Here is a 23,977-nt window from a genome sequence, read left to right as displayed (position 1 = left end):
TTTGTTATAAAATCACCTTTTGTAATTTGGTTGGATTTTTTTGTGTTTTTGGGGAAAAGTAAGAAGGGTGTGAAGTGGAGGAGGTGGTGCAGTGTGAGCCTGGTGCAAGGAGGAAGCTCTGCTGCAGAGTGCCCTTCTGCTGACACTCCTTGGGCAGCATAAAAGAGCTCCAAAGCAGGAATCAGCAAATATTCAAGGCCCTGTGAAGCCAAGGGACCAGGAGCTGAACCAATTAATCTGTCTCCAGCCTCAAAGCTTTGCCTGCACCTTTAACAGCACAGCTGGGACGCTGCCAAGGGCACTCAAATCTCCCTTCCTACAAACAACCACGTTCCTAAACCTCTTAAAACCCCACACTTAGAAAATCTGTTATAATTTACTGCATAATTAAGGAGCTTGTTTTGATTCAAGAAACATTCCCAGATCTGGAACTCTTCCAATAATCCATGGCTATTATTTTAATAAATAAAAAATAGAGAAGCAGGGGTGGGGTGGGAAGCCTTTTCTCTGCTGTAAATTCATTGCTTGAACTTGGTGCTCTGGGCTATTCACACTGAGCTGATGGACAGGGGGATTTACAGCCCTGGTACCCTCGGTGCTCCTTGGAGGATGTGGTTTATTTCTCCTGCCAACAGCCCTTGCTCTCAGCAGGACCTCGGTGTCACCCCAGCCCCATTGCCGCCCGTGCCAGCAGCAAGCACAGGCTGGGACACTGGGACAGCCCACACGGGGAGCTCCAGCCACCCCAATTAGCAAAGTGTGGAAATTGGGCATTGGAGTGAGCACGGAGCTGCTTTCAGGAGGATTTGTGTCAGGGCAAACCCTGCACGGGGTCACTGCTGGCCGCTCACGGGCAGGGGGTGGGACACGAGGGGGACAGGAGGGGGACACGGCTGCTCCCCCACCCCACGGGGCTGTGGGACCCTCTGAGGACAGCCCACCCCATGGCAGGGTGATCCCAGCCCTTGGGGGGAGACCCACACAGGAATGAATGGCTGCACACTGACACCCAGCAAACCATTGCTCCCAGCAAACCATCATTCCCAAAAAACCATCACTATCAGAAAAGCATCATTCCCAGTAAACCATCATTCCCAAAAAACCACCATTCCTAGCAAACCATCGCTCCCAGCAAACCATTGCTCTCAGTAAACCACCATTCCCAAAAAACCATCACTATCAGCAAACCATCATTCCCTATAAGCCACCACTATCAGCAAACCATTGCTCCCAGCAAACCATTGCTCCCAGGAAAACCTCATTCCCACCAAAGCATTGCTCCCAGCAAACCATCATTCCCAAAAAATCACCACCACCAGCAAACCATTGTTCCCAACAAACCATTGCTCCCAGGAAAGCCTCGTTCCCAGCAAACCATTGCTCCCAGCAAACCATCATACCCAAAACAACACCACTATCAGCAAACCATCATTCCCAACAAGCCACCACTATCAGCAAACCATTGCTCCCATTGCTCCCAACAAACCATTATTCCCAGGAAAGCCTCATTCCCAGCAAACCATCATTCCCAGTAAACCATTGCTCTCAGAAAACCATCACTCCTAAAAAAACACTATCAGCAAACCATTGCTCCCAGCAAACCATCATTCCCAAAAACCACCACTACCAGCAAACCATCATTCCCAGCAAACCATTGCTCCCAGGAAAACCTCATTCTCAGCAAACCATTGCTCCCAGGAAGCCATTGCTCCCAGGAAAATCTCATTCCCAGGAAAGGCTCATTCCCAGCAAACCATTGCTCCCAGCAGCCCCAGTGCCCTGCTCCCAGCAGGGTTAATCTGAGGAGCAGAGCAGAGCAGAGCGTGCTGGCCCCATCCCATCCCCTTCCCTGCTCCATCTCCCAGTTCAGCAGAGGGTTCCATAAATACAAAGCAAATACCAAACCCCTGATGGACACGGAAACAAATCCAGGATCCCGCTGGGAGCTGGCTCACAGTACTTGCAGAGGGTGTACTTTAAAAGCAAAATCAGGGTTTATCCACGGGACTGCTATTGAAGCCACTTTTCTTTTTTCTTTTTGGTTGGTTCTGCAAAAATCCCGTGAGCTCCGAGACAAATGTGTGGTCACCCTGCTTGTCCTGTAAACTGTGTTTTTGGGGTGAAAGGAGCTGTGGGATATGGGGTGGGCTGTCCTGATGGAACGAATTTTGTGTTTGTTTGTGTTTGATCTGTTTGATCAAGACACAAGTTTGTTGTGTCTTGATGTGGTGCAATAAATAAATAAATGGGCATAACGAGGTCTGAAGCCCTGGAGCTGCCCTTGCCCACCCTGATGTTCCTTTTGGGGCCAGGCAGGTGCTGTGCTGGGCACTGCAGGCTGCCACAAGCCTGAGCACCCCAGCTGGAGTCCCTGGGTCCTTTTTTGTCTAGGGGCATTATTAGTTGTTTTGTAACTAGGTTAATAAACCATAGCTGGAGGGTTGAGAGTCAGTCAGTAATTCATCAGTTGTCTAGGGATGGCAGTAGGAGAGCTGGGAATGTTATTGAGATGAGGATCAGTGAGATTCCTAGGAGGGATGGGCTTCAAAATTGGTCAAAGAAGTTTAAGTTCATGGTCAGGTTCAGGGGGCAGTGCTTGGGGCAATGGGTGGTTTGCTAGAGGGGGGATTTATTGATGAGAATGACAGAATTGTGTGTGAACTGTCAGGTCACAGACACAGCTCTGAGGCACAGGAAGGTGCCAAGCTGCAGGCAGAGGCATTGCCACCTCTGATCCCAGGTTTGTGAACGAAGCACAAAACAATTTTCATTAACCCAAAGCCCTTTTGGGCCACTGAGTGTCCCTGCAGGGCTGATCCAATCCCAGCATCCCATGGGGAGATGCTCCGCCCAGGGGAGGAGCCAAGCATTCCTACCTGGATCCAATCTGAGCTTTGGGACACCCCAGCAGCCTTTGCCCCCTGCATTGCCAGAGGAGCAGCTTTCTGCTCCCTGCATGGCCAGAGGGAGCCCAGGCCCATCTGCAGCAGCCCTGGAGCTGCAGAGGAAAACTCCCCCCTTGTGCAGGATCCGTGCTGCAGCAGAGCCACAGCTGGCACTGCAGGAGGGCTGAGCCCCCATGGATGGGGCTGGGACACCCCCTGGCACACAGTGTGTCCGAGCCTGTTCTGACTCTGTCAATGGTTTGTTTTCTCTTTTTTGTACTATTACATTTGTATTTTTAATTTCCCTAATAAAGAACTGCTATTCCTGCTCCCACATCTTTGCCTGAGAGCCCCTTAGCTTCAAAATTATCATAATTTGGAGGGATGGGTTTTGCATTTTCCATTTCAAAGAAGTGGAAATTTCCATTTCTGCCCTCCTCAGCACACACCTGGCTGTTCAAACCCAGGCACCACTCACCTGTTTCACCTGCTGCCAGGAGGGGGTGACACCAGGGGTGGCTCTGCCTTACCTTGTGCCCCACATCCGACCAGCCAAAGAGAACTGGGGACACATCCAAGCCATCAAAGCGCCTGTTTGGGGGCAGTGCTGCCCCAGCCAGGGCCACCAGCGTGGGGAAGATGTCCAGGATGCTGGGGAGAGAGGGGACAGCCATCAGAGCGAGGAGTGAGCATCCCTGGAGGGTCCCCCCAACCTCATCCCTCCCAGGAGAGCTCCCAGCAGCTGGAAAGGCAAAACCCAGCCCTGGCTCTGGCTCCACAGCCCTGCCAGCCCCGGATTGAGCCAGGATGTGGGCAGGGGCAGGGGGAGCAGGGCACTGAAGCCCTGGGCAGTAGGAAGGCAGCAGCAGGTCGGTCACCCTCTGCAGAAAGTGCCACCCTGGGGTCTCCAGGCCAGTGCCAGCAGCCCCTGGTGCCCAGGTCTCGGGTTTTGGTTGTAATTGCTGCCCTGAGATGTGCAGGATGTCTCTGCTTCAGCCCACGTGGCTGAAGAACGAGTCTGGACTCTTCACTTTTAGGTCTTGAGGTTGTTTATTAATTCTTATCTATAAAATTTTCTTTCTGCCCAGCCGAGATCTGCTCAGCAGGGCAGCCACAGGCACTCTGTGTGTTGTCCTTTTATACTACAAACTATGTATAACATATTTACACTTAATTCCCAATACCCATCACCTGTGTTAGACAGTGCACTTCTACTCTAAACCAATCCCAAAGTGCCAACATGACTGCAGAAAATGGAGAACAAGAAGAAGAAGAAGAAAGAAAGGCTGGACACGCCCTGATTCCTCCATCTTGTCCCCATAACCCCCACACCAAAAATCCTAAAATCTACATTTTCACCCTGTGCTCATTTTGTTATTACACCGTTCAAGCCTGTGTGACTTTCACATCCTCATACAAAGCTGGCAACTTGCTCCAGGAGTCAAAATCAAATCCCCAGGTGTTCTGGGCAGCATGCCAGGGTCTCTGGACACCCGGAGGGATGTGCTGAGCTCCAGCAGAACCCTGCCCTGCCTGGGCTGCAGCAGCTCTGCCCACACCCCAGCCCAGCTGCCAGCACAGCCAGGATGGTGCAATCTCCTCCTCAGCACCCTCCTGACCTACTTCTTCCCTGCCCTACTTCGGGCTGGGGCAGGGCAGGAGCACGCTGGGTGGCTCTGACCATAATTAACCATCATTAAGAAGAGCAGACGAGGCAGTTTTGGGGCAGTTTTGTGCAGAGCCCAGCGTGCAGGTGCTGGTCTGGGGTGAGGCTTCAGCGTTGCTGTGCTGGCTGCAGCTCCCTGGCCCCGGGGCACACTCACCCTCGCTCACCCCTGTGCTCACGGCATTGTCTGTGCCCCAGCCAGGTGTTTCCATAACCCCAGGGGAGGAGGAGATCCCTGCAGATGCGAGAGGCCCTGCCCTGCCCAGCCCTGGCTGTTCCTGGGGATCCCTCTGAGTGCTCAGGGCTCCCAGCCCCTCCTGCTCCACTCCCTGCCCATCAGCTGGGGGGGTTCAGTGTCCCTGTGGGGCTGTCCCAGGGAAAAGCCACCAGTCCTGTGAGCACCTCGGTGTCCCTCCACACTCCCTGTCCCACCTCATGGTGACACTTTGCTGAGCATGACCCATCACTCTCACATGCCCTAATCTGGTTCTGTGCTGCTCCCAAAGAGGGGGTGCCCCTTCCTGATGCCAGAGCACACCCCTGCTCAGCTGGGCATGGCCACACAGTGCCAGAGCACCCCCCTGCACAGCTGGCATGGCCCCATGGCAGTGCCAGAGCACCCCTGCAGCAGCATGGCCACTGCCAGCACTGCACAGGCTGCCGTGGCTGCAGGCCTGCACAGCGCATGGCCCGTGCAGTGCCAGAGCACCCTGCACAGCTGGCATGGCTCTATGGCAATGCCACAGCACCACCCTGCACAGCTGGGCATGGTGGCAGTGCCAGAGCACCCCCCTGCACAGCTAGCATGGCCCCATGGCAGTGCCAGCCTCCTGAATGTGACTCCTGTGACTCCCCAGAACTACTCCCCAAGCACCCGGCGTGCTGCACCTGCCTCTGCTGCATTTCCAGATTCCCAGCTGTCCAACCTGCCAGACTGGAGCTGGGAAATGCAGCAGATCAGATCTTGGAGGAGATAACCACAATTCCTGGGCTTGGAGGCAGGGCCAGGGGGATGGGATCCAGGCACTGATCCTGCACACACTGCCCCACAGCCCCGGGGTTTGGAGGTGAGGCCACAGCTCTCCCCACAGCCCAGGGGTTTGGTTGGAGATGAAGCCATGGGTGCTACGTGCTCCCCATCCCCTCACCAGGCTCCAGTGACTCAGTTCTGGCTCAGAGCTTCCCCTGCCTGCAAAAACGCAGCTCCAGAGCTGCCCTGGGGCTGTGGAACGAGTGAGTGTCTGCAGCTCATCCCAGGGAGCTGGGAACACCCAGCACTGCCCCAGGGCCCACCAGCCAGGACCTGCTCCCAGCAGCTGGGACGTTCTTTCTCAACATCCCACAACCCCTCAGCCCCACCACTCTGTGTGATTCAGGGATGAAAGGGGACAGGACACCCTAATTCCCAAACCCTCCCAGTGTGACCCCAGCCCCATGGGGACCCATCAGGGATGAACGGGGGCAGGACATCCCAATTCCCAGTAACCCCAAAGCCCACCACCCTGTGTGCCTCAAGGATGAAAGGGGACAGGACATCCCAATCCCCAATGACTCCAAACCCCTCCAGCCTGACTCCCAGCACTGTGGGGACCCATCAGGGATGAAAGGGGACATGGTATCCCAATATCCAGCAATCCCTCAGCCCCACCACTCTGTGATTCAAGGATGAAAGGGGACAGGACATCCCAACATCCAACAACCCATCAACCTGACCTCCAGCACCGTGGATGAAAGGGGACAGATCATCCCAATTCCCACTAACCCTAAACCCACCCAGCCTGACCCCAGCACTGTGGGGATCCATCAGGGATGAACAGGGACAGGACATTCCAATGCCCAGTGACCCCAAACTCAGCCTGACCCCGGCCCCATGGGGACATTGCCCCTACCCTGCCCCAGGCTGTGCCCCACACCTGCTGCCCAGGAGGGCTGTAAGGGTGGGTACAGCTGGCACATGGAGGGGTGCAGATGCTGGGCACATGGAGGGGTGCAGCTGGCACATGAAGGGGTGCAGATGCTGGGCACATGGAGGGGTGCAGCTGGCACATGAGGGGGTGCAGATGCTGGGCACATGAAGGGGTGCAGATGCTGGGCACATGGAGGGGTGCAGCTGGCACATGGAGGGGTGCAGATGCCGGGCACATGAAGGGGTGCAGCTGGCACATGGAGGGGTGCAGCTGGCACATGAAGGGGAGCAGATGCTGGGCACATGAAGGGGTGCAGATGCTGGGCACATGAAGGGTGAGCTGCACTGAGGGGTGCTGATGCGGGCACAGGAGGGCAGCTGGCACAGGACGGGTCGCAGATGCTGGCCTGAAGGGTGAAGTGCTGCACATGGAGGGTTGCAAGCTGCACATGAGGGTGCACTGGCACATGAAGGGGTGCAGCTGCACGAAACGGGTGCTGATGCTGGGCACATGGAGGGGTGCAGCTGGCACATGAAGGGGTGCTGATGCTGGGCACATGGAGGGGTACAGCTGGCACATGAAGGGGAGCAGATGCTGGGCACATGGAGGGGTGCAGATGCTGGGCACATGAAGGGGTGCAGCTGGCACTGAAGGGGTGCAGATGCTGGGCACATGGAGGGGTGCAGCTGGCACATGGAGGGGTGCAGCTGGCACATGAAGGGGTGCAGATACCGCAGGGAGAGGGGCAGCACAGCCCCTCCCCTGCCCTCCTGCAGGGATTCCTCTCCTCACAACCACTCCCTCCTCGCACAAAGCCATTCACAGACCGCAGAGCCACCCCTGCTCCGTGCTGGGCAGCGAGAACATCATCATCATCATTTGTTAATTATCCAGGAGCACACGGAGCCCTGGTGGCTGCGAGCCCCAGCCCTCCAGCCTCACAAAAAGCCCTTTCAGCTCCTCTCAGCTGAGGCATTCAGGCTTGGAGAGGACAAAAGTACAGCCTGGCACAAGGCAGGGGAGAACCAGAGCTGCCAAAATCCAGGTGATGGCCTGGGGGGCAGCGTGGGGATGGGGGGTCCCTCCTTTGGGGTTGCTGCTGATATTTGCTGCTCTGAGATGGGCAGGATGTCTCTGCTTCAGTCTGTGCAACTGAAGAACGAGTTTGGACTTTTCACTTTTCGGTCTTGAGGTTGTTTATAAATTCTTATCTGTAAATTTTTCTTTCTGCCCAGCTGAGATCTGCTCAGCAAGGCAGCCATGAGCACTTTGACTGCTTCTGAGGTGGTGCTGTCTTTTTATACTACAAACTATGTATATCATATTTACACTTAATTCCCAATACCCATCACCTATGTTAGTGAGCTTCTATTCTAAATATATTTACAATTACTTCCCAATACCTATCCCCTATGTTAGACAGTGCACTTCTGTTCTAAACCAGTCCCAAAGTGCCAACATCACTGCAGAAAATGGAGAATAATAAGAAGAAAGAAGGACTAGACACGCCCTGATTCCTCCATCTTGTCCCCATAACCCCCACACCAAAAATCCTAAAATCTAAATTTTCACCCTGTGAATATCTTATTATTACACTATTCAAACCTGTGTGACTTTCAGGCCCTCATACAAGCTGGTAATTTGATCCATGAGTCAAAATCAAATCCCCAGGTGTTCTGGGCAGTGTGCCAGGGTCTCTGAGCCCCCCAGCTCTGGACACCCAGAGGGATGTGCTGAGTTCCCACACCTCCAAATGGGGCCACCCCTGTTCCCAGAGGGGCTCTTACCTGAGGAGAGCCTGGCTGGTCCTCCCAGCAGGGACACGGCCAGGCCAGTACACCAGGGCTGGCACCCTGTGCCCTCCTTCCCAGGTGGTTTGCTTGGCTGAGCTCCCACCTGCAGGAGAACAGGGCAGTGCTCAGCATCCTGCAGGTGCTGGAAAACCTCCTGGGCACGGAGCTGCCCATGGAGAGGAGCTGTCAGAGGCAGGGATGGTGTAAATCATCCCAAAGGAGGGTGGGTTCACTGGGCCAGGGAAGGGACAAGGACTGCAGGAGCTGCTCAAAGGGGTCCCAGCTGGGCACTGGGTTGTGTTGGCTCCAGTGAGCGATGAGAAATGCAGCAGCAGCCAGAGCCACTGCACTTCCATCCCCTTTGGTGCCAGGTGAGAGGATGGAGCAGGCAGGAAATGCAGGGATTTATTCCAGGGGCTCCTGTTCCTTACAGGGCTCAGCACCAACAGCTCCCCCTCCCCTGGCTGCTGGAAACCTCATTAAAAACGCCATCCTGCTAATAACCCTCAGTTAATGAACCTGATCCATCCTCTCCCTGACAGCACCCAAAGCACTCTGCCCTTGGGTTTGAGATGCTGCCCAGTGCTTCCCTCCACCTGCAGCGCTGGGCACCAAAATGGGGGTGCTGAGCACCAAAATCGGGGCGATGAGCACCAAAATTGGCGTGCTGAGCACCAAAATCGGGGCGATGAGCACCAAAATCGGGGTGCTGAGCATCAAAATCGGGGTGATGAGCACCAAAATTGGAGTGATGAGCACTAAAATTGGGGTGCTGAGCACCAAAATCGGGGCGCTGAGCACCAAAATCGGGGTGGTGAGCACCAAAATCAGCGTGCTGAGCACCAAAATCGGGGCGATGAGCACCAAAATCGGGGTGCTGAGCATCAAAATTGGGGTGGTGAGCACTAAAATTGGGGTGCTGAGCATCAAAATCGGGGTGCTGAGCACCAAAATTGGAGTGATGAGCACTAAAATTGGGGTGCTGAGCACCAAAATCGGGGTGGTGAGCATCAAAATTGGAGTGATGAGCACTAAAATTGGGGTGCTGAGCACCAAAATCGGGGCGCTGAGCACCAAAATCGGGGTGGTGAGCACCAAAATTGGGGTGCTGAGCACCAAAATTGGGGTGCTGAGCACCAAAATCGGGGTGCTGAGCACCAAAATTGGAGTGATGAGCACTAAAATTGAGGGTGCTGAGCCCAGAAATGGGAGCACCAAGCATCAAAAGGGCTGGAATGAGGTTGTAGAGCCTCTGGCCTGGCTGCAGCCCAAAGGGCCCCAGGCAGCTGGAGGGGGAAGGGGTTGGGAATGGGGCAAAGAGAAAATCCCAAGGCGATTCACAAACGTCCCAGGAGCAGCCTTTGTGCGCTGCCTTTCAGCGTGCACATGGCAACGGCGCCTGGCCCGAGCCATTTCCTGGGGGCACGGCCAAGAGAGCCCCTGGGCTGTCCCCAGAGCTGTCCCCTGCCTGTCCCCAGCCCTGCTGGCCTCCCCATCCCTGCCCGATGCTGATCCACGCCCCCAGGCAACGCTGCCTTGCACACCAATGGCACAGGTGCCCCAAAATCGGGGTGCTGAGCCCCAAAATTGGGGCGCTAAGCACAAAAATCGGGGTGCTGAGCACCAAAATCGGAGTTTTGAGCACCAAAGTTGGGGTGCTGAGCATCAAAATCGGGGTGCTGAGCACCACAATGGGGGTGTTGACCACCAAAATTGGGGTGCTAAGCCCCAAAATTGGGGTGCTAAGAACAAAAATCGGGGTGCTAAGCACAAGAATCGGGATGCTGAGCACCAAAATTGGGGTGCTGAGCACCAAAGTTGGGATGCTGAGCACCAAATCGGAGTTTTGAGCACGAAAATCGGGATGCTGAGCACCAAATTGGAGTTTTGAGCACCAAAATTGGGGTGCTAAGCACAAAAATCGGGGTGCTAAGCACAAAAACCGGGATGCTGAGCACCAAAGCGTAGTTTTGAGCACAAAATTGGGGTTCTGAGCACCAAATCGGAGTTTTGAGCACCAAAATTGGGGTGCTAAGCACAAAAATCAGGGGTTTAAGCACCAAAATTGGAGTGCTGAGCATCAAAATTGGGGTTCTGAGCACCAAAATCAGAGTTTTGAGCACCAAAATTGCGATGCTGAGCAGCCAATCGGACCAGCCCAGGACTGAGCACACTCCCAAATTCCTCACCCAAATTTTGGTGTTTCCCCAGACACCCCAGGAAACCACAGCAATTAATAAGCAGCCCCATGTGTGCACATAAATGGAAGGGCTGGTGCTGCTGGGTGCATCCGCAGGGTTTTTCCAGGCATGGTCAGGGGGCTCTGGAAGGACATCAGACGGATGTTTCCTGACCAAGCCACCGCAGCACCTCTGGCCAGGTCACACAGCCTGGGGTGAGGTCACACCAACGCTCGGGGAAGCAAACAGGGCTGAAACAGCCAAAGCCAAGCAGGGAATTTTCCTGCAGAGCGGGGATGATGCAGCCCTGCTGCCGCTGTGGGGACTTTCCAGGCTCTCCAGGAAAGCTGAACTGTGCATTCCCGTGGCGGGATGGAAACCTTGGTGCCACCACAACGCACAGCAGGTCCTCAGCACAGGGACACCGACCTGCCCCAAACATCACATCCCCTCAGTGTTTTTCTCTCTCCCAGTATCCCTCCCTTGCTGGATTTTTGACCCCAAGGTGGGAGAGGAGTTTTGGGGTTTGTGGGAAGCACAGAGAGAGGGGCAGCACACACGGATTTGCTGCTCTCTCCCAGCTCCAGGGACCACCTGAAATCGGTGGAAAACACCCCTGGAATTTAGGGCTGGACCCTGAAACAAAAGATGGAACTACAGGAAAGATATAGAAACACGCAGAAACATATTAACATATAGAAACATGTAGGAACATGTAGAAACATGCAGAACCATGCTGGAAATATATAGAAACATGTTGAAAACATATAGACATGTTAGAAACATATAAACATGTAGAAACATATAGGAACATATAGAAACCTGTAGAAATATACAGAAACATGGAGAAACATATAAAAACATGTAGAAACATGATAGAAACATGCGGAAACATGCTGGAAATGTATAAAAACACGTTGGAAGCATAGAAACATGTTAGAAACATATAAAAACATGTAGAAACATAGAAACATGTTAGAAACATATAGAAACATGTAGAAACATGAAAACCATGTAGAAACACACAGAAACATGTTGGAAATTAATAAAAACATGTTGGAAATATATAGGAACATGGAGGAATGTATAGGAACATACAGGAACATAGAAACAAATAGAGACATATAGAAACATATGGAAACACATGAAAACATATAGAAATAAATAGATTTTTTAAATATATATTTTTTTAGAGAGGGAGCAGCCTGTCTTCCCCTGCCCTCCCACTCCTTGGGGGCTTTTTCCTACCCAGGAACAATCCCCAGGGCTGGGAGGGCTGAGCATCCCAGCCTGGCATCCCTGGCAGTGCCAGCCCAGCCTGGCATCCCCAGGCTGGCTCTGCAAACGTCCTGCAGGCACCAGAGCAGGGATTTCCATCCCACCCTGGCCCTGGGGTGTTTCTATCCCCATGCCAGCCCCATGGGGATACCTGCATGTATATACCCAGCAAAAACTAACAGTAAGGTCAGGACTAAGCCTTTTGTCCTTGGGGGTGTGTGGCAGCCATCTTGGCATCTTCATGCTTTTTATAAAATTTGGTGGGTGATGATTTTATGGTTTGTATCATGGTTTGTATTTTTGTTTGGGTTTTTTTTGGGGGGGGGTAAGTTCTGGGGTTAATTCTGTGTTTATTTGGGGGTGGTTGTGGAAACCTGCCTCATTAAAAACACCATCCTGACAGATGACAACAGTTGGTTATTGTTTTTGATAATAGGAAATAGACAGAGGAAGGTTAATTGAAAGTATTGGTGATAAGCGATTTGGATAATGTAGGGATATATGGCTTAATTATTTGACCCAAAAAAAAGAAAAGTCAAGATAAAAGAAATGAACTTGTAAAATGGAATTTAAATCCTAGTTCCTCCCTCCCTGCTGAGGGCTCTGCAGGGCACAGGGGCTGCAAGGGGCCGTGGTTTGAGTTCTGCTCGTCCTGTTCTGCACCATCTGCTCGGGCTTGTGACCGGGGGTTGCTCAAGAGCAGCAGCCCGGGGCCGGCAGCGGGGTTTGTTGGGTTTGTTTACTACAAAACTGAGGTTACGGTTCCATCCCCGGGGCCAGGAGAAGGAAAGGCTCTGGGAATGGCACAGAGCCAGCGCTGTTTGCCCGGGGAATGGCCACGGTGGCGCGGCCAGGGTGTCAGGAAGAGGAGGAGGAGGAGGAGGATGAGCCTCGGTGCTGACCCCGGGACTGGCACGGTAACACCGCGTAATACAAGCAGAAGTGGGAAACGCCTGACTCATGGATGTTTCTGGCTGCCCCGGCTGAAATAAACCCACCGAGCAGATGGCTTGGCCGGAAAAGGAGGAAAGAGTGAAAAAAACCAAAACAAAACAAAATTTAAACCAAACAAAACGGTGGAGTGAAAGAAAAGCAAAATCCCGGCGTGTGGGGAGGGTGGTGGGTGCTCTGCTCTGGGGGCTGTGAGACCCTGATGGGGCAGATCCCAACATCCCATCTGCAAACCAGCACACTCACCCCAAGCTCTGGGGTTATGGGGACCCAAACCCACCTTCCGCAGCAGTTTGGGGGGAAATTTGGCTGTTTGAAAGAAATAAAATAGCGCTGGGGTGTGTTCAAGCCAAGGGCAGCAGCCAGGGAGAGGTTGGCATGGATGGAATGATGCCCATGTCCCCTTGGTGGGCACTGAGGGGATTGTGGAGCAGCCAGGGAGGGGTGGCATGGATGGAATGATGCCCATGTCCCCTCGGTGGGCAGTGAGGGGATTGTGGAGCAGCCAGGGAGAGGCTGGCATGGATGGAATGATGCCCATGTCCCCTTGGTGGGCACTGAGGGCTTTGTGGAGCAGCCACGGAGAGGTGGCATGGATGGAATGATGCCCATGTCCCCTTGGTGGGCACTGAGGGCTTTGTGGAGCAGCTCCCCCTGTGCCCCTGCATTTGGGACCCCCCCTGTGCCCCCTGGCACTGGGACCCCCCCACGCTGCCAGGTTACCTCTCTGCCTCTGCCAGGCACCCACGAATGGCCCCAGGCGTCCTGCCAGCTCACACTTCTGTGCCCAGGGGCCATTGTCACCTGCAAGAGAAAGAAATGTCCCCATGAGCGACACCAGGACCACAGGGGACACCCACAGTGCAGGGTAGGCAAGGACAAGTGACCCTTGCATCCCTCTCTGCCACCCCTGCGATGCCTCCCCACGGGGAGTTGATGAGTTTTGGTTATTGCAGTTAGTCTGCAGGGTTGATGGGTTTTGGTTATTGCAGTTTGTCTGCAGGGTTGATGGGTTTTGGTGTTTTGCAGTTCGTCTGCAGGGTTGATGGGTTTTGGTGTTTTGCAGTTTGTTTGCAGGGGCTGGAGGGCAGGGGGGGCTCGGTGCCACCAGCTCCGGGTGTTAATGAGCGGCCGAGCGGTTCCTGTCATCAGCAGCGAGACATCCTCATTAGGGAGGCTGCTCGGGACTCAGAGCGGATTTGGGCTTCTTAACGAACGAGGATTTGTGCCTTAATTAGTCACGGCCCTGCCACTGCAGCCCCGCAGCCGGAGGGGGGGTGGCAGGAAGGGCACCATGGCGGGGTGGGCACCGTGGCAGGGTGGGCACGGCAGCCTGGGACCCCCACCCAGCTCCACGGTGGGACCACTCCCCACCCACAGAGCAGTGGGAGCATCCAGGGCAGGGGACACTGAGAGCAGGAGACATGGAGGGCAGGGAACATCGAGGGCAGGGGGACATTGAGGGCAGGGGACACCGAGGGCAGGGGACATTGAAGGGAGGGGACATTGCAGGCAGGGGACATCGAGGAGAGGGGACATGGAGGGCAGAAGACACTGAGGGCAGGGGACACCAAGGGCAGGGGACATTGAGGGCAGGGGACATTGAGGGCAGAGGACATGCAGGGTAGGGGACAAACACATATCCTGCCCCCACCCCCAGGTGCAGCCCGCAGTGTCACCCCCCTTTGGCACAACACAGGAGCAGCGAGTGAGATCAGAATTGTTTCCATCATTTTTTTCCCTGCTCCTCTCAGGCTCAGAGAAGCCACAGCCCCATCCCTGCAGTGCCCTGCAGTACCTGTGAACCAGAGCAGCGTGCTGCCCCTGCCCAGGCTGTCTGCTGCCTCCTTCACCCGTGCCACCAGCGCATCCATCTCCCCCAGGGACGCTCCGTAGATGCCCCTGCCCGGGCCGGGGGGCAGCGGGGGCACCAGCGGGACGTGCATATGGGCCAGGGCCAGGTACAGGAAGAAGGGCTGTCCTTTGGCACTGCACAGGGGACACACAGAGAGCGTTCAGCCTTTGGGGTCACTGGGGTGGTGGCACTGCTGAGCCTGGGGACACAAACCCTTCCACTCCTGCCTCAGACACGGATCCCTGGGGGAAAATACCCCAGATGGATCACCCAGCTCCAGGCACCCCTCTCCTTACAGGCAGGAAGCTGAGCTGAGCCATTTCTCCCCTGCTGCTGCTTAAACCTCTCCCCACTGTCCCCCTGTTGTCAGCTGTGACCCCATTTGGGGTGGATTTTCCTCCATCTCCAAACACTCCTCGCTGCTGCACCCACACACCTCCCTCCCCTCTCTGAGGGCCCATTTTGTCCTTTTTCCCCCTCCCCAGCTGGTGCCCGGCCTGGTGGCACTGTGGGCACAGGATGTGGCACAGCAGGGCACCCACACACCTCCCTCCCCTCTCTGAGGGCCCATTTTGTCCTTTTTCCCCCTCCCCAGCTGGTGCCCGGCCTGGAGGCACTGTGGGCACAGGATGTGGCACAGCAGGGCCCCCACACAGCCCAACACGGCCTGGGCAGTGCCACCATCCTGCAGCACGTTCACCGCCATGCACAGCCCCGCAGCAGCACAGGACACGTCCTGTTTGCTTGTTTACAGCTATATTTATCTGCTCCAACGAGCCTGCTCTTCCTCAGGGAGCTCGGAGGGGAAGGGTGGGATGGCAGCAGCGAGGAGGGGCCGGATCCAGGGCTGTGCACGGGCCCGGCCCCATCTCTGCCTCCTGCCAGCCCTGCCCAGTGCGTGGCTGCGCTTCCTTCCTCTGCCCGGCACCCACCTGGCCTGCAAAATGAGTAAAAAACCCCATCCTGCCTGGAGCTGAGGGGGCTGGAGCCCCAGGAAGGGTTTTCTCAAAATCCCCGCTCCGACTTCCCGCAAAAATTATGTTTTTAAAAATATACAACCCCTTTAGAGGACACCAGAAGACCCTCAGTGCCTTCTCCAGCAGGAAGCCAAGCCATGGACACCAAGCCAAGCCCCCATCCTGCCCAGAGTTGCTGAGGGCTGGAGCCCCATGAAAGGTTTTCTCAAAACCCCCACTCTAACTATCAAATTTTCCCCAAAATTGATATTTTAAAAACACACAACCCTTTAGAGGACACCAGAAGAGCCTCAGTGCCTCCTCCTCCAGCAGGAAGCCAAACCATGGACACCCCAAATCTGAGCTATGGGGCAGCACCCATCTCCCCTGGCATCTTCCCTGGCATCTCCCCTGGCACCTTGCCCATCCCTGCAGGACATCGGGTCAGGAGAGCTCATGTGCCCCTTGCAAACAGCCACTGTGAGAGCTCTTCCCAAGGGATGCCAGAGCCCCCGGAGCAGGGAAAGCTGCTTCCCCTGGCTCCAGCACCCAGATGGACTCGTGGCTGTGGTGCTCATCCCCCTCGTTTGCCACTCAGACACCTCGGAATTGTCCTGAAGATCAGGCAAACGTTTAATCAATAACTGAAGACAGCAGTCCCTGACTTTTGCTCCCACGCTTGCCTGTGCCACGTCTCACTGTCACAAATTGCTCAACCTCTGCTGGTTAAAAAAACACCGAGATGGCAAATCCGGTGCTCTTTTGTTGCCCTGTAATGAATGAGTCAGGCAGGGGAAAACTGGAATCAGCCATCAAAGGGAAGGGAAGAAAAGGCAGGCACCTGCCTAATCCTGTTCTCCATGAACACAGATAACCCCTAAACATTCTGGGAGTTTAAAGGTTTTTCCTATTAACCTGGAGTTTACACACATGGTTTCACAGCCACAGAGAGCCAGGGCAGACCAGAGGGGTGGGGGTTTGGCAGGAGAAGAGGTTGGTGCTGCCCCACAGCCCAGAGCCTGGGTACCCTCAGCATCCCAAACGTGGCCAAGCAGGCAGGGGAAAACGGGAATAAGCAGGGGCAGGGGAAAACTGAAATAAGCCATCAGGGGAGGGAAGAAAAGGCAGGCACCTGCTTAATCCTGTTCTCCTGTAACCCCAACACACTTCTGGGAGTTTAAAGGTTTTTCCTATTAACCCAGAGCTTACACACTCTGTTTCACAGCCACAGAGAGGGTGGGGGTTTGGCAGGAGAAGGGGCTGGTGCTTCCCCACAGCTCAGAGCCTGGGTATCCTCAGCATCCCAAGCCACCCCACGGCCAATCCCTAGTATCTAAAGGGCCAAATACAGGTTTTATGCAATAAAACAGTGCCCAGTTTTATAGAGAGCCATTTGCCCATGTGCTGCTCCCTGCCCAGCCCTCCTTTCACCGGTGTTACACAAGCCCTCCCGTGCCTGTTATCCCGGGATGCGGGCAGGGATGGGCTCGGGCAGGGCTGCCCGGCAGCGCTTCCTCTCCTCGCTCTGCAGGGAGGCGTTTTGCAAAGTCACAGCTCGTAATCCGCCAATAATGGGGATTAAAATTACACAACCCGTCAGCAGGGCTCGGGGGCCTCGTTGGAGGAGCCACTTTGCTCCTCGGGGACAATCAGAGGCGGGCACCTCCCGTGCTCTGAGCCTGGGGGAGGCAGATCCTGAAGCCCAGGGTGTTTTATCCCAAAATTGATCCAATCTCTCATACGGGGAGTGTTCAAACACCTCTGGTGCTGTTCTGGTCCCACCCTGACACCACTCAGTGCCTGCCAGCACTTCACACCCATGGAGGCACCTCCAGCACCCCATTGCCACCCCATCCACAGGGATGCAGGGATAGACAGACCTTGACATTCTTCACATTTCCCCCAGGAAGGAGGCACAGCTCCACACTCATGGAGGCACTTCCACCACCCCATTGTTGCCTCATCCCCAGGGATGCAGGCATGGACAGACCTTGATTCACCCCCAGGAAGGAGGCACAGCCCCACTCAAAGCTTTGACTTTCCCCAAAAACGATGTTTTAAAAGCATACAACCCTTTAGAGGGCACCAGAAGAGCCTCAGTGCCTCCTCCAGCAGGAAGCCAAGCCATGGGCACCCCAAATCTGAACCATGGGGCAGCACCCATCTCCCCTGGCACTGCACCAGGGTGATGCAGAGGAGTCCTGCAGTGCCCCAGGAGCTGTCCCAGCTAAGGGGACACACAGGGGACAGTGGGTGTCCTCACCTGGCCCTCTGGATGAACCTCTCTGCCTCCTCTGCGTAGCGCCTGGCCAGGCTGCCGAGCTCCACGGGCTGCTGGACGATGGTGATGTTCTCCATGAGAGGCAGGGCAACCTCTGTGTAACAGTCCTTCCTCATCACCCTGCTGGGCAAAACCACCCCAGGCTTGTCACAGAGCCTGGCTGATCCTCTGGCTTCAAGGGAGGGAGAACAAGGGGAGTGATGCCAATGTCCCAATGGAACGGGGGGCTCCCAGACTGCAGGGGGAAACTGGGTGCACTGGGCGTGAGGGGAGGTGACCACAAGGGCAGCCCTCAGGGCTGGGGACACTGCTGCACACACCCAGCTCCCCGTGCCAGCCCTGGAGCCCTGTGCCCGTACCTGGCAGCGGCGCTGTGCCCTGGGCAGGGCGGGCAGGGGGGCAGGTTGTAGCCAGGGGTGTCTGTGCAGCCCATGTCGTGGCTGTAGGGGATCCCATAGTAGTAGTCGAAGCCTGAGAGGACAGTGAGGGGGTCAGCAGGGTCCAGGTGGCCGCAGGCCCCTCAGCCCGTGCCCCTGGCACAGCCCTTACCACGGGAGGTGGGGTGATGGTGGCCGTGGTGTCCCAGGTGCCACTTGCCTGCAGGAAAGCCACAGAACATCATTTCAGAGGTGACACAGCCCTGGCCACCAGCAGCCCTCACCCACAAGGTGCCCACAGCGCTGAGGGCTTTAATCAAGCTACAAGGAAGGTTCCTTGTTTGTGCTGGCTGCCGTTCCAGAATGCTGTCTATTTTTGCAGAAAACCCAGAAAAAATGCATAAGGTATCTCATGGCTGTGCAAAGCGAGTGTTTCCAGCCTTAAAAGGCTCTTTCATGTGTTTGTGTTCTGAGCAGACAGCTCCTAACCCCTCCCTAAACCCAGCTTCATCCCCTGACCTCCAGCACGTGCTTGCTCCCACCAAACATGCTGATCCAAGAGGGAAAACTGCAAAAACTGGGGGGGAATGGAGAAACAGAGGGAATTTCTGCCAGCACAACAACAGGAGCTGCAGATGCAAAGGGTTTGTGCAGGCTGAGGGGGACCCACAGTGACAGGAGGGTGCCCAAAGCCACCAGGCCAGCAGCACTGCCCATGATGTGGGATGCAGGATGGCAGAGCCAATCCTGTTTGCTAAGGAACACCCAGCACATTCCTCGGGAGATAAAGCAGTGAGAGATTAAACGGAGAAGTCTGGATTTCCGGCAGCACCCTTGAAAAGGAAGATTTTAAGCCTGGCATTGCAAAATGCAAGGGGGATGTGTGAAATCTCCCTCACGTGATCCTTTAGGTTTCCCTTTCACCGCCAGCATTTCACCCTGGCACCCCCTGGCACTCTGGGTGCCACCATTTCACCCTGGCACCTCCCCAGTGCCCCTGGCACTCTGGGCATTACCTATGGCCCCTGTGCTGTAGCCAGCCTCCCTCAGGACCTCGGCCAGGGTGGTCTCGTTGCGGGGGAGGCCCCCGAGAGAGGAGATGGCGAAGTTGTGGGTGACCCCGTTGCGCAGCCCCAGGCGCCCCGTGAGCAGCGAGGCGCGGGACGGGGAGCACGTGGAGGCAGCTGAGTGGAAATCCACAAACCTGCAGAACGAAAAGCCCTTCAACTCACGAGATTCTGTGTGCCCTGCCCCTCCCTGCTCCCCTGGACGCTCCCCCTTTTGCTCTGGGGATGAGGGTGAGGAGTGGCAGATGAAGGCTCCAGCAGGGATGGATGGATCTGCACCCCAATTGCCAGGTTCTGGCTGCCCTCCCCATGCAGCCAAACCCACACCAACAAAACCCCCTCACCTGCCAGTTCCACAGGGCTGAATTCCCCTGTGCTGGGGGCAGAGGAACCAGGGGTGCAGGGTGAGGGCAGGGAAGGGGGACGGACATTACCTTGTTCCTTCAGCAGCCAACTGATCCAAATGCGGCGTCTCCTTCGTCTCTGCCCAGTTGGCGCCCAGATCCCCCCAGCCCACATCATCAGCCAGGATGACGATGAAGTTGGGCTGTCTGCTCACCACACAGGGAGCCCAGAGTCCCACCAGCACCAGGGTGGGCACCAGCACTGCCCACGGGGACAGGGGTGGGGTCCCCATGGTGCCACACGTCCCCTCCTGCCCGCGCTGCAGCACCGCTGGTCTTCCCCAAACTGCCCCTGCTGTGTCCCTGTGGATGCAGCTGAGCTTTCCAGGGGCTCTGTCCCTCCTCAACTGCTCTGTGGGGCTGGAGCAGGGCTGGGGTCTGGGTTGGGAGCGGGGCTGGGGTCTGGGTTTGCTCCCTTGGCTGCCGACCGAGCTGCGACACCTCCTCCGCCTTTCACACCCCGGCACAGCCGATATTCCCGAAAGCGGCGCCAGCAAAGGTGTTATTCTTAGAAGTCAAAAAACACCCTTTGAAGTCACTGTCACCCTATTTATATCTTTCCTTCCTTCCTGGTAAATATCTAATTAGACACCAAACCGAAGCGGCATTTTCCCCTCCAGGAGCGGGTTCGATCCGCGGCAGCTCCTCTCAGCTCCTCTCCCCTCGCCGCAGCCTGAGCGATGTTTGTGTCCAAAACTGGCTCCTTCCCTGCAGGCTGAGCCCCTCAGCCTTGGGTGGGCCTGCTGGGGCTCTGTCAGTCCATCCTTCACCTGCTTACAGCATCCCCTGTGCAAGGGAAAGGAAATAGTCAGGACAGGGGAGTGAGTGCTCCTGCAGCCCAGCCTGGGGCAGAGCAGCTTCTGCAGAGATCAGGACAAAACACCTCCAGACACCAAGGCTTTGCCTTTGAAGTTGTTCTGCTGCCTGGATCTCAATGGCTCAGCTGGAAAGGATGGGAATGCAGAGTGCCCCTTCCCTAAACCCACTGCCCAGGCTGGGATGGTTTCCCGTGCTCCTGCCATCTCATGTTCCTCCCATCCCCTGCTCCCTCCTGCTTGCCAAGAGCTTTCCCCCAAGTGCTGCAGCCCCACAAAGGGTTCATACAGGGCCCTGCCCTCGTTTGTGACAGCTGGCACGTGTCTGAAGCTCACTATCTGAATTTAGTTCTGCTCCCTCTGCCCCACAGCTGCCAGAGCAGGAGCACAGCCCAGCTGCTGGATGGAGCTGCCCCAGAGGTGAGGAGGCAGGAATCCATACAGACCCAGAGGGCAAAACCCACCCTTTTTTTTTGGGTGAATTAAGCACATCCAGATGCTTAGGGCAGGATTTGGCCTCCAGAGATGGAAAGGTTCAAGGACAAAGCCTCCAAGGAGCAATGGCAGAGCTCCATGGAGCAGATGGAGATGCGGAATACGATGTCTTGAACACCAAGTAATGGCCAAAGGGGGATGGAGCTGCAGAGATCTGCCAAAATCCTGCTGGGTCCTGCACCAGGAGCTCTGCAGTGGCTGTGGGGTCTGTGCTGGGCTGGGATGGCCAGGACCTGCTGTCCCCAGAGGTACCAGGGATGGATGTGGCACGAGGGATGCAGCTCCCATGGGTGGCCAAGCAGGACTACACCCATTAACAGAGAGGGAAAGTAGAGAAGCCAAAACTGGGAAACAAAAGAGAAGAACAGGACAGGAGGAGGCAGGAGAGGGAATAGGATGAGCCCCATCTGTAGGCCAAGCTGTTTGTAGCTTGCAAAGGGAATTATTCCCAGGTTTTGCTGTTCACATCCTTAAAAGCTTTGGGCTGTCACTTGGATCAGCAGCTCCTGGGCTGTCAGCAGAGCAGTGCAGTGATCAGAGATGTGGCTCCATTCATAATTCATAGCCCAGAGTGATAATTTATGGAGGCTGGAGGCTCTCAGTGCATCAGCTAATGGGGGTGGGATGTGGGGCTGAGCTGTGGGAGGGGGCTCAGCTCTGGGAAACCCTGCTCAGCCCTGCCCCATGGAGCTCAGGTCCTGTTCTGCACCCTCTGCATCCCCACAGCTCCAACAACCCAGAGGAGGTCTCTGGACATGTTTGATGGCAGCTAAATTGCCTTCATTTTCAAAACAAAAACTCCTTTGCAATTTCCTTGGATTTCCTCATGGATGGGGACTTGAAAGGAGCAGCAGCTCTGCTTGTGTCCAGCACCCCCTGCCCAGGGCTGAGCCCAGCTGGGCCAGGGACAGCACAGGGCTGAGCCACCAACCTCACAGTGGGCAGGGAGCCCTCAGCCCACCCCAGCCCCTTCCATTCCCCATCCCAATCCCAATCCCTTGCCAGCCCCATCTCAGCTCCTTCCAATCTCCATCCCGTCCCGTCCCTTCCCAACCCCATCCCATCCCAACCCATCCCAGTCCCATCCCAACCCCTTCCCAGCTGTATCCCAATCCCTTCCCAGCCCCTTCCCAGCCCCATCCCACTTCGCTGCCTGGTTTTCTCCACAACAGAGCAGGATATCAATCACCCTGTGCCAGATCTGAGGTTTGGGAAAAAACAAAGCCCCAGAATTGAGCTGATCTCCTCAGGCAGGTGGTGTTCAGGCTTTCTGGGAAGACACACCAGCTAATCCTGCCCTCAGGCAGGTGGTGTTCAGGCTTTCTGGGAAGACACACCAGCTAATCCTGCCCCTCCACTGGCACCCAGCAGCTCCCAACCCCTCCCAGGCTGAGCTGCTCTCTGTGCCAAGTCCCAGCCTCTCCAAACACCCTTCCCAAACCCATACCCAGCTCCTGAGGGGCTGCCCTGCACCCCCAGAGTGCCCCGGGCTCCCCCCAGCTGCACCTGCAGCCCCACAGAAACCCCAGCCCACAGCAAAGCAGCCGAACCCACAAACCCCAGTCCCTTCCATTGACGCTGGGCAGGGATGCCAGGATGACACAGCTAACAAAAACAACCCAAACCATTTTCAAAGGACACTCTCTCCTCCCTAAATTACAGGGAAAGTCTTTCAGGGCTCAAATTCATGCATTAGCATCAAACAAAACTTGCTGATCCCTGATGCCCAGAGCTGTTTGAAGGCGAGGTGGAACACAGCCTGTGGGATGCCCACATCCAGACCACATCCATGAGTGTGAGGCCATCCCTGGCATCAGCCCTGCACCCTGAGCCCTCCCTGACCCTTTCCAGCTCAGATTCCCGGTGAGTCCAGGCTGTGCAGGGTGGGAGCCCCCTGGGATCCCCCCTGCACCAGGACCTGCACCCCCTCTGCAGCCAGACCCACGCAGAGCTATCCCCATTGACTTTCAGCTCTTTCTGCAAAAACCAGAATGACTCAGGAGAGATTCCCCAGGCTGGCAGCAGCGCCGTGGCACCTGTGCCAAGCAGGAAACGCTGCCCAGGTGGCTGCAGCTGCAGGAGTGGCTGGGAGGGATCGCTGCCTTGGGGATGAGCGGGGTTGGCAGCTGGACGTGGCACACCTGGTGTGTGGCACAGCACGCACCTTGGACCAGGGCAGCCCTGAACAAACAAATAACCTGCCTTCTGCAAGCCAGGCACGCAGCTCACAGCAGCCTGCAGGAGTCCAAACCAGATAAACCAGTTTAGAAAAGCCCCAAAGCCTCTCCAAGCTGGACTGGTCCCTGTGTAGATGCCTCTCTGGGATGTCACCCCTGGCAGTGCCACCACAGAGGGGTCACCCTCGCTGTGCTGGCATTATCTGTCGTGTACTTATTACACATTAACCAGAAAGTTTACAAATCTTGGGGCCAGCATGATCGTTTTCGCATTTTTCACATTCTTTCACATTTTCACGCCTGCCTGGAGAGCAAAGCAGCGGCTGGAGCCCAGAAAAACCTGCGGCCCTTTGAAGCACACCCAGCTGTGCTGAGCCACCGCCTGGGGCTCACAACCCACCCTGGGGGTCCCAGCTCTGATCTCCAGCCCGAACCCACCCAGAGACCCTGCTGAAATTCCCAGCAGGATCCCCCATCCTGGCCATGAGGAGCAGGGAGAAACGGACACAGCAAAGGATGAGAAATTCAAACTGAATTTCTGCTGTTACCCAGGAGCTCCCAGTGTCACCCCTTGTGCCAGCTGGGGTCAGGGAAACTGAGGCAGGCAAGCAGGAGTGATGGCTCAGCTGTGCTGAGTGATGTGGGATGGGGACACGTCCCCATGGTGCTGACCCCACTGGGGGATGTCCAGCCACAGCTTGGGGGGAACGGATGGCAGGGCAGAAAAACAAATCTATGATTTTTTTTTTTTTTTTTTCAATTTAAGATTCCAGAGATTTTGATTTGAGCAGAGAAGGGCAGGAGTACCTGGTGAGGGGTCTGACCATGGGGCAGGAGCTCTGTGTCTGCCCCCTTGGGCCTCCCTGGTGCTGGCATGTTTACCAGCAGAG

At 55.8% G+C, this 23,977-nt stretch overlaps 1 protein-coding gene across 6 annotated transcripts in view; it reads right to left on the bottom strand.

The window, feature by feature from the left end:
* ARSG (arylsulfatase G) overlaps window positions 1-23,977 on the bottom strand; it is a 31,741-nt gene that overhangs the window by 3,218 nt on the left and 4,546 nt on the right. For 2 of the 6 annotated variants that reach the window (XM_064728456.1, XM_064728455.1), the window contains exons 2-10: window positions 19,631-20,386; window positions 19,146-19,333; window positions 18,302-18,349; window positions 18,112-18,223; window positions 17,735-17,875; window positions 14,459-14,649; window positions 13,384-13,464; window positions 8,246-8,354; window positions 3,416-3,536 (exon numbers count right to left, since the gene is read on the bottom strand). In XM_064728456.1, the coding sequence (XP_064584526.1) occupies window positions 3,416-3,536; window positions 8,246-8,354; window positions 13,384-13,464; window positions 14,459-14,649; window positions 17,735-17,875; window positions 18,112-18,223; window positions 18,302-18,349; window positions 19,146-19,333; window positions 19,631-19,833 (1,194 nt within the window). In that variant the 5' untranslated portion in view covers window positions 19,834-20,386. The remainder of the gene's footprint in view (window positions 1-3,415; window positions 3,537-8,245; window positions 8,355-13,383; window positions 13,465-14,458; window positions 14,650-17,734; window positions 17,876-18,111; window positions 18,224-18,301; window positions 18,350-19,145; window positions 19,334-19,630; window positions 20,387-23,977) is intronic. The other 4 variants (XM_064728452.1, XM_064728453.1, XM_064728458.1 and 1 more) reach the window with 3 other exon arrangements.

The sequence above is a fragment of the Zonotrichia leucophrys genome, chromosome 18 (assembly GCF_028769735.1).
Source record: "Zonotrichia leucophrys gambelii isolate GWCS_2022_RI chromosome 18, RI_Zleu_2.0, whole genome shotgun sequence".
In the NCBI taxonomy this organism is placed as follows: domain Eukaryota; kingdom Metazoa; phylum Chordata; class Aves; order Passeriformes; family Passerellidae; genus Zonotrichia; species Zonotrichia leucophrys.
Note: the sequence above shows the minus strand (reverse complement) of the source record. Positions and strands in the feature narration are given on the sequence as shown.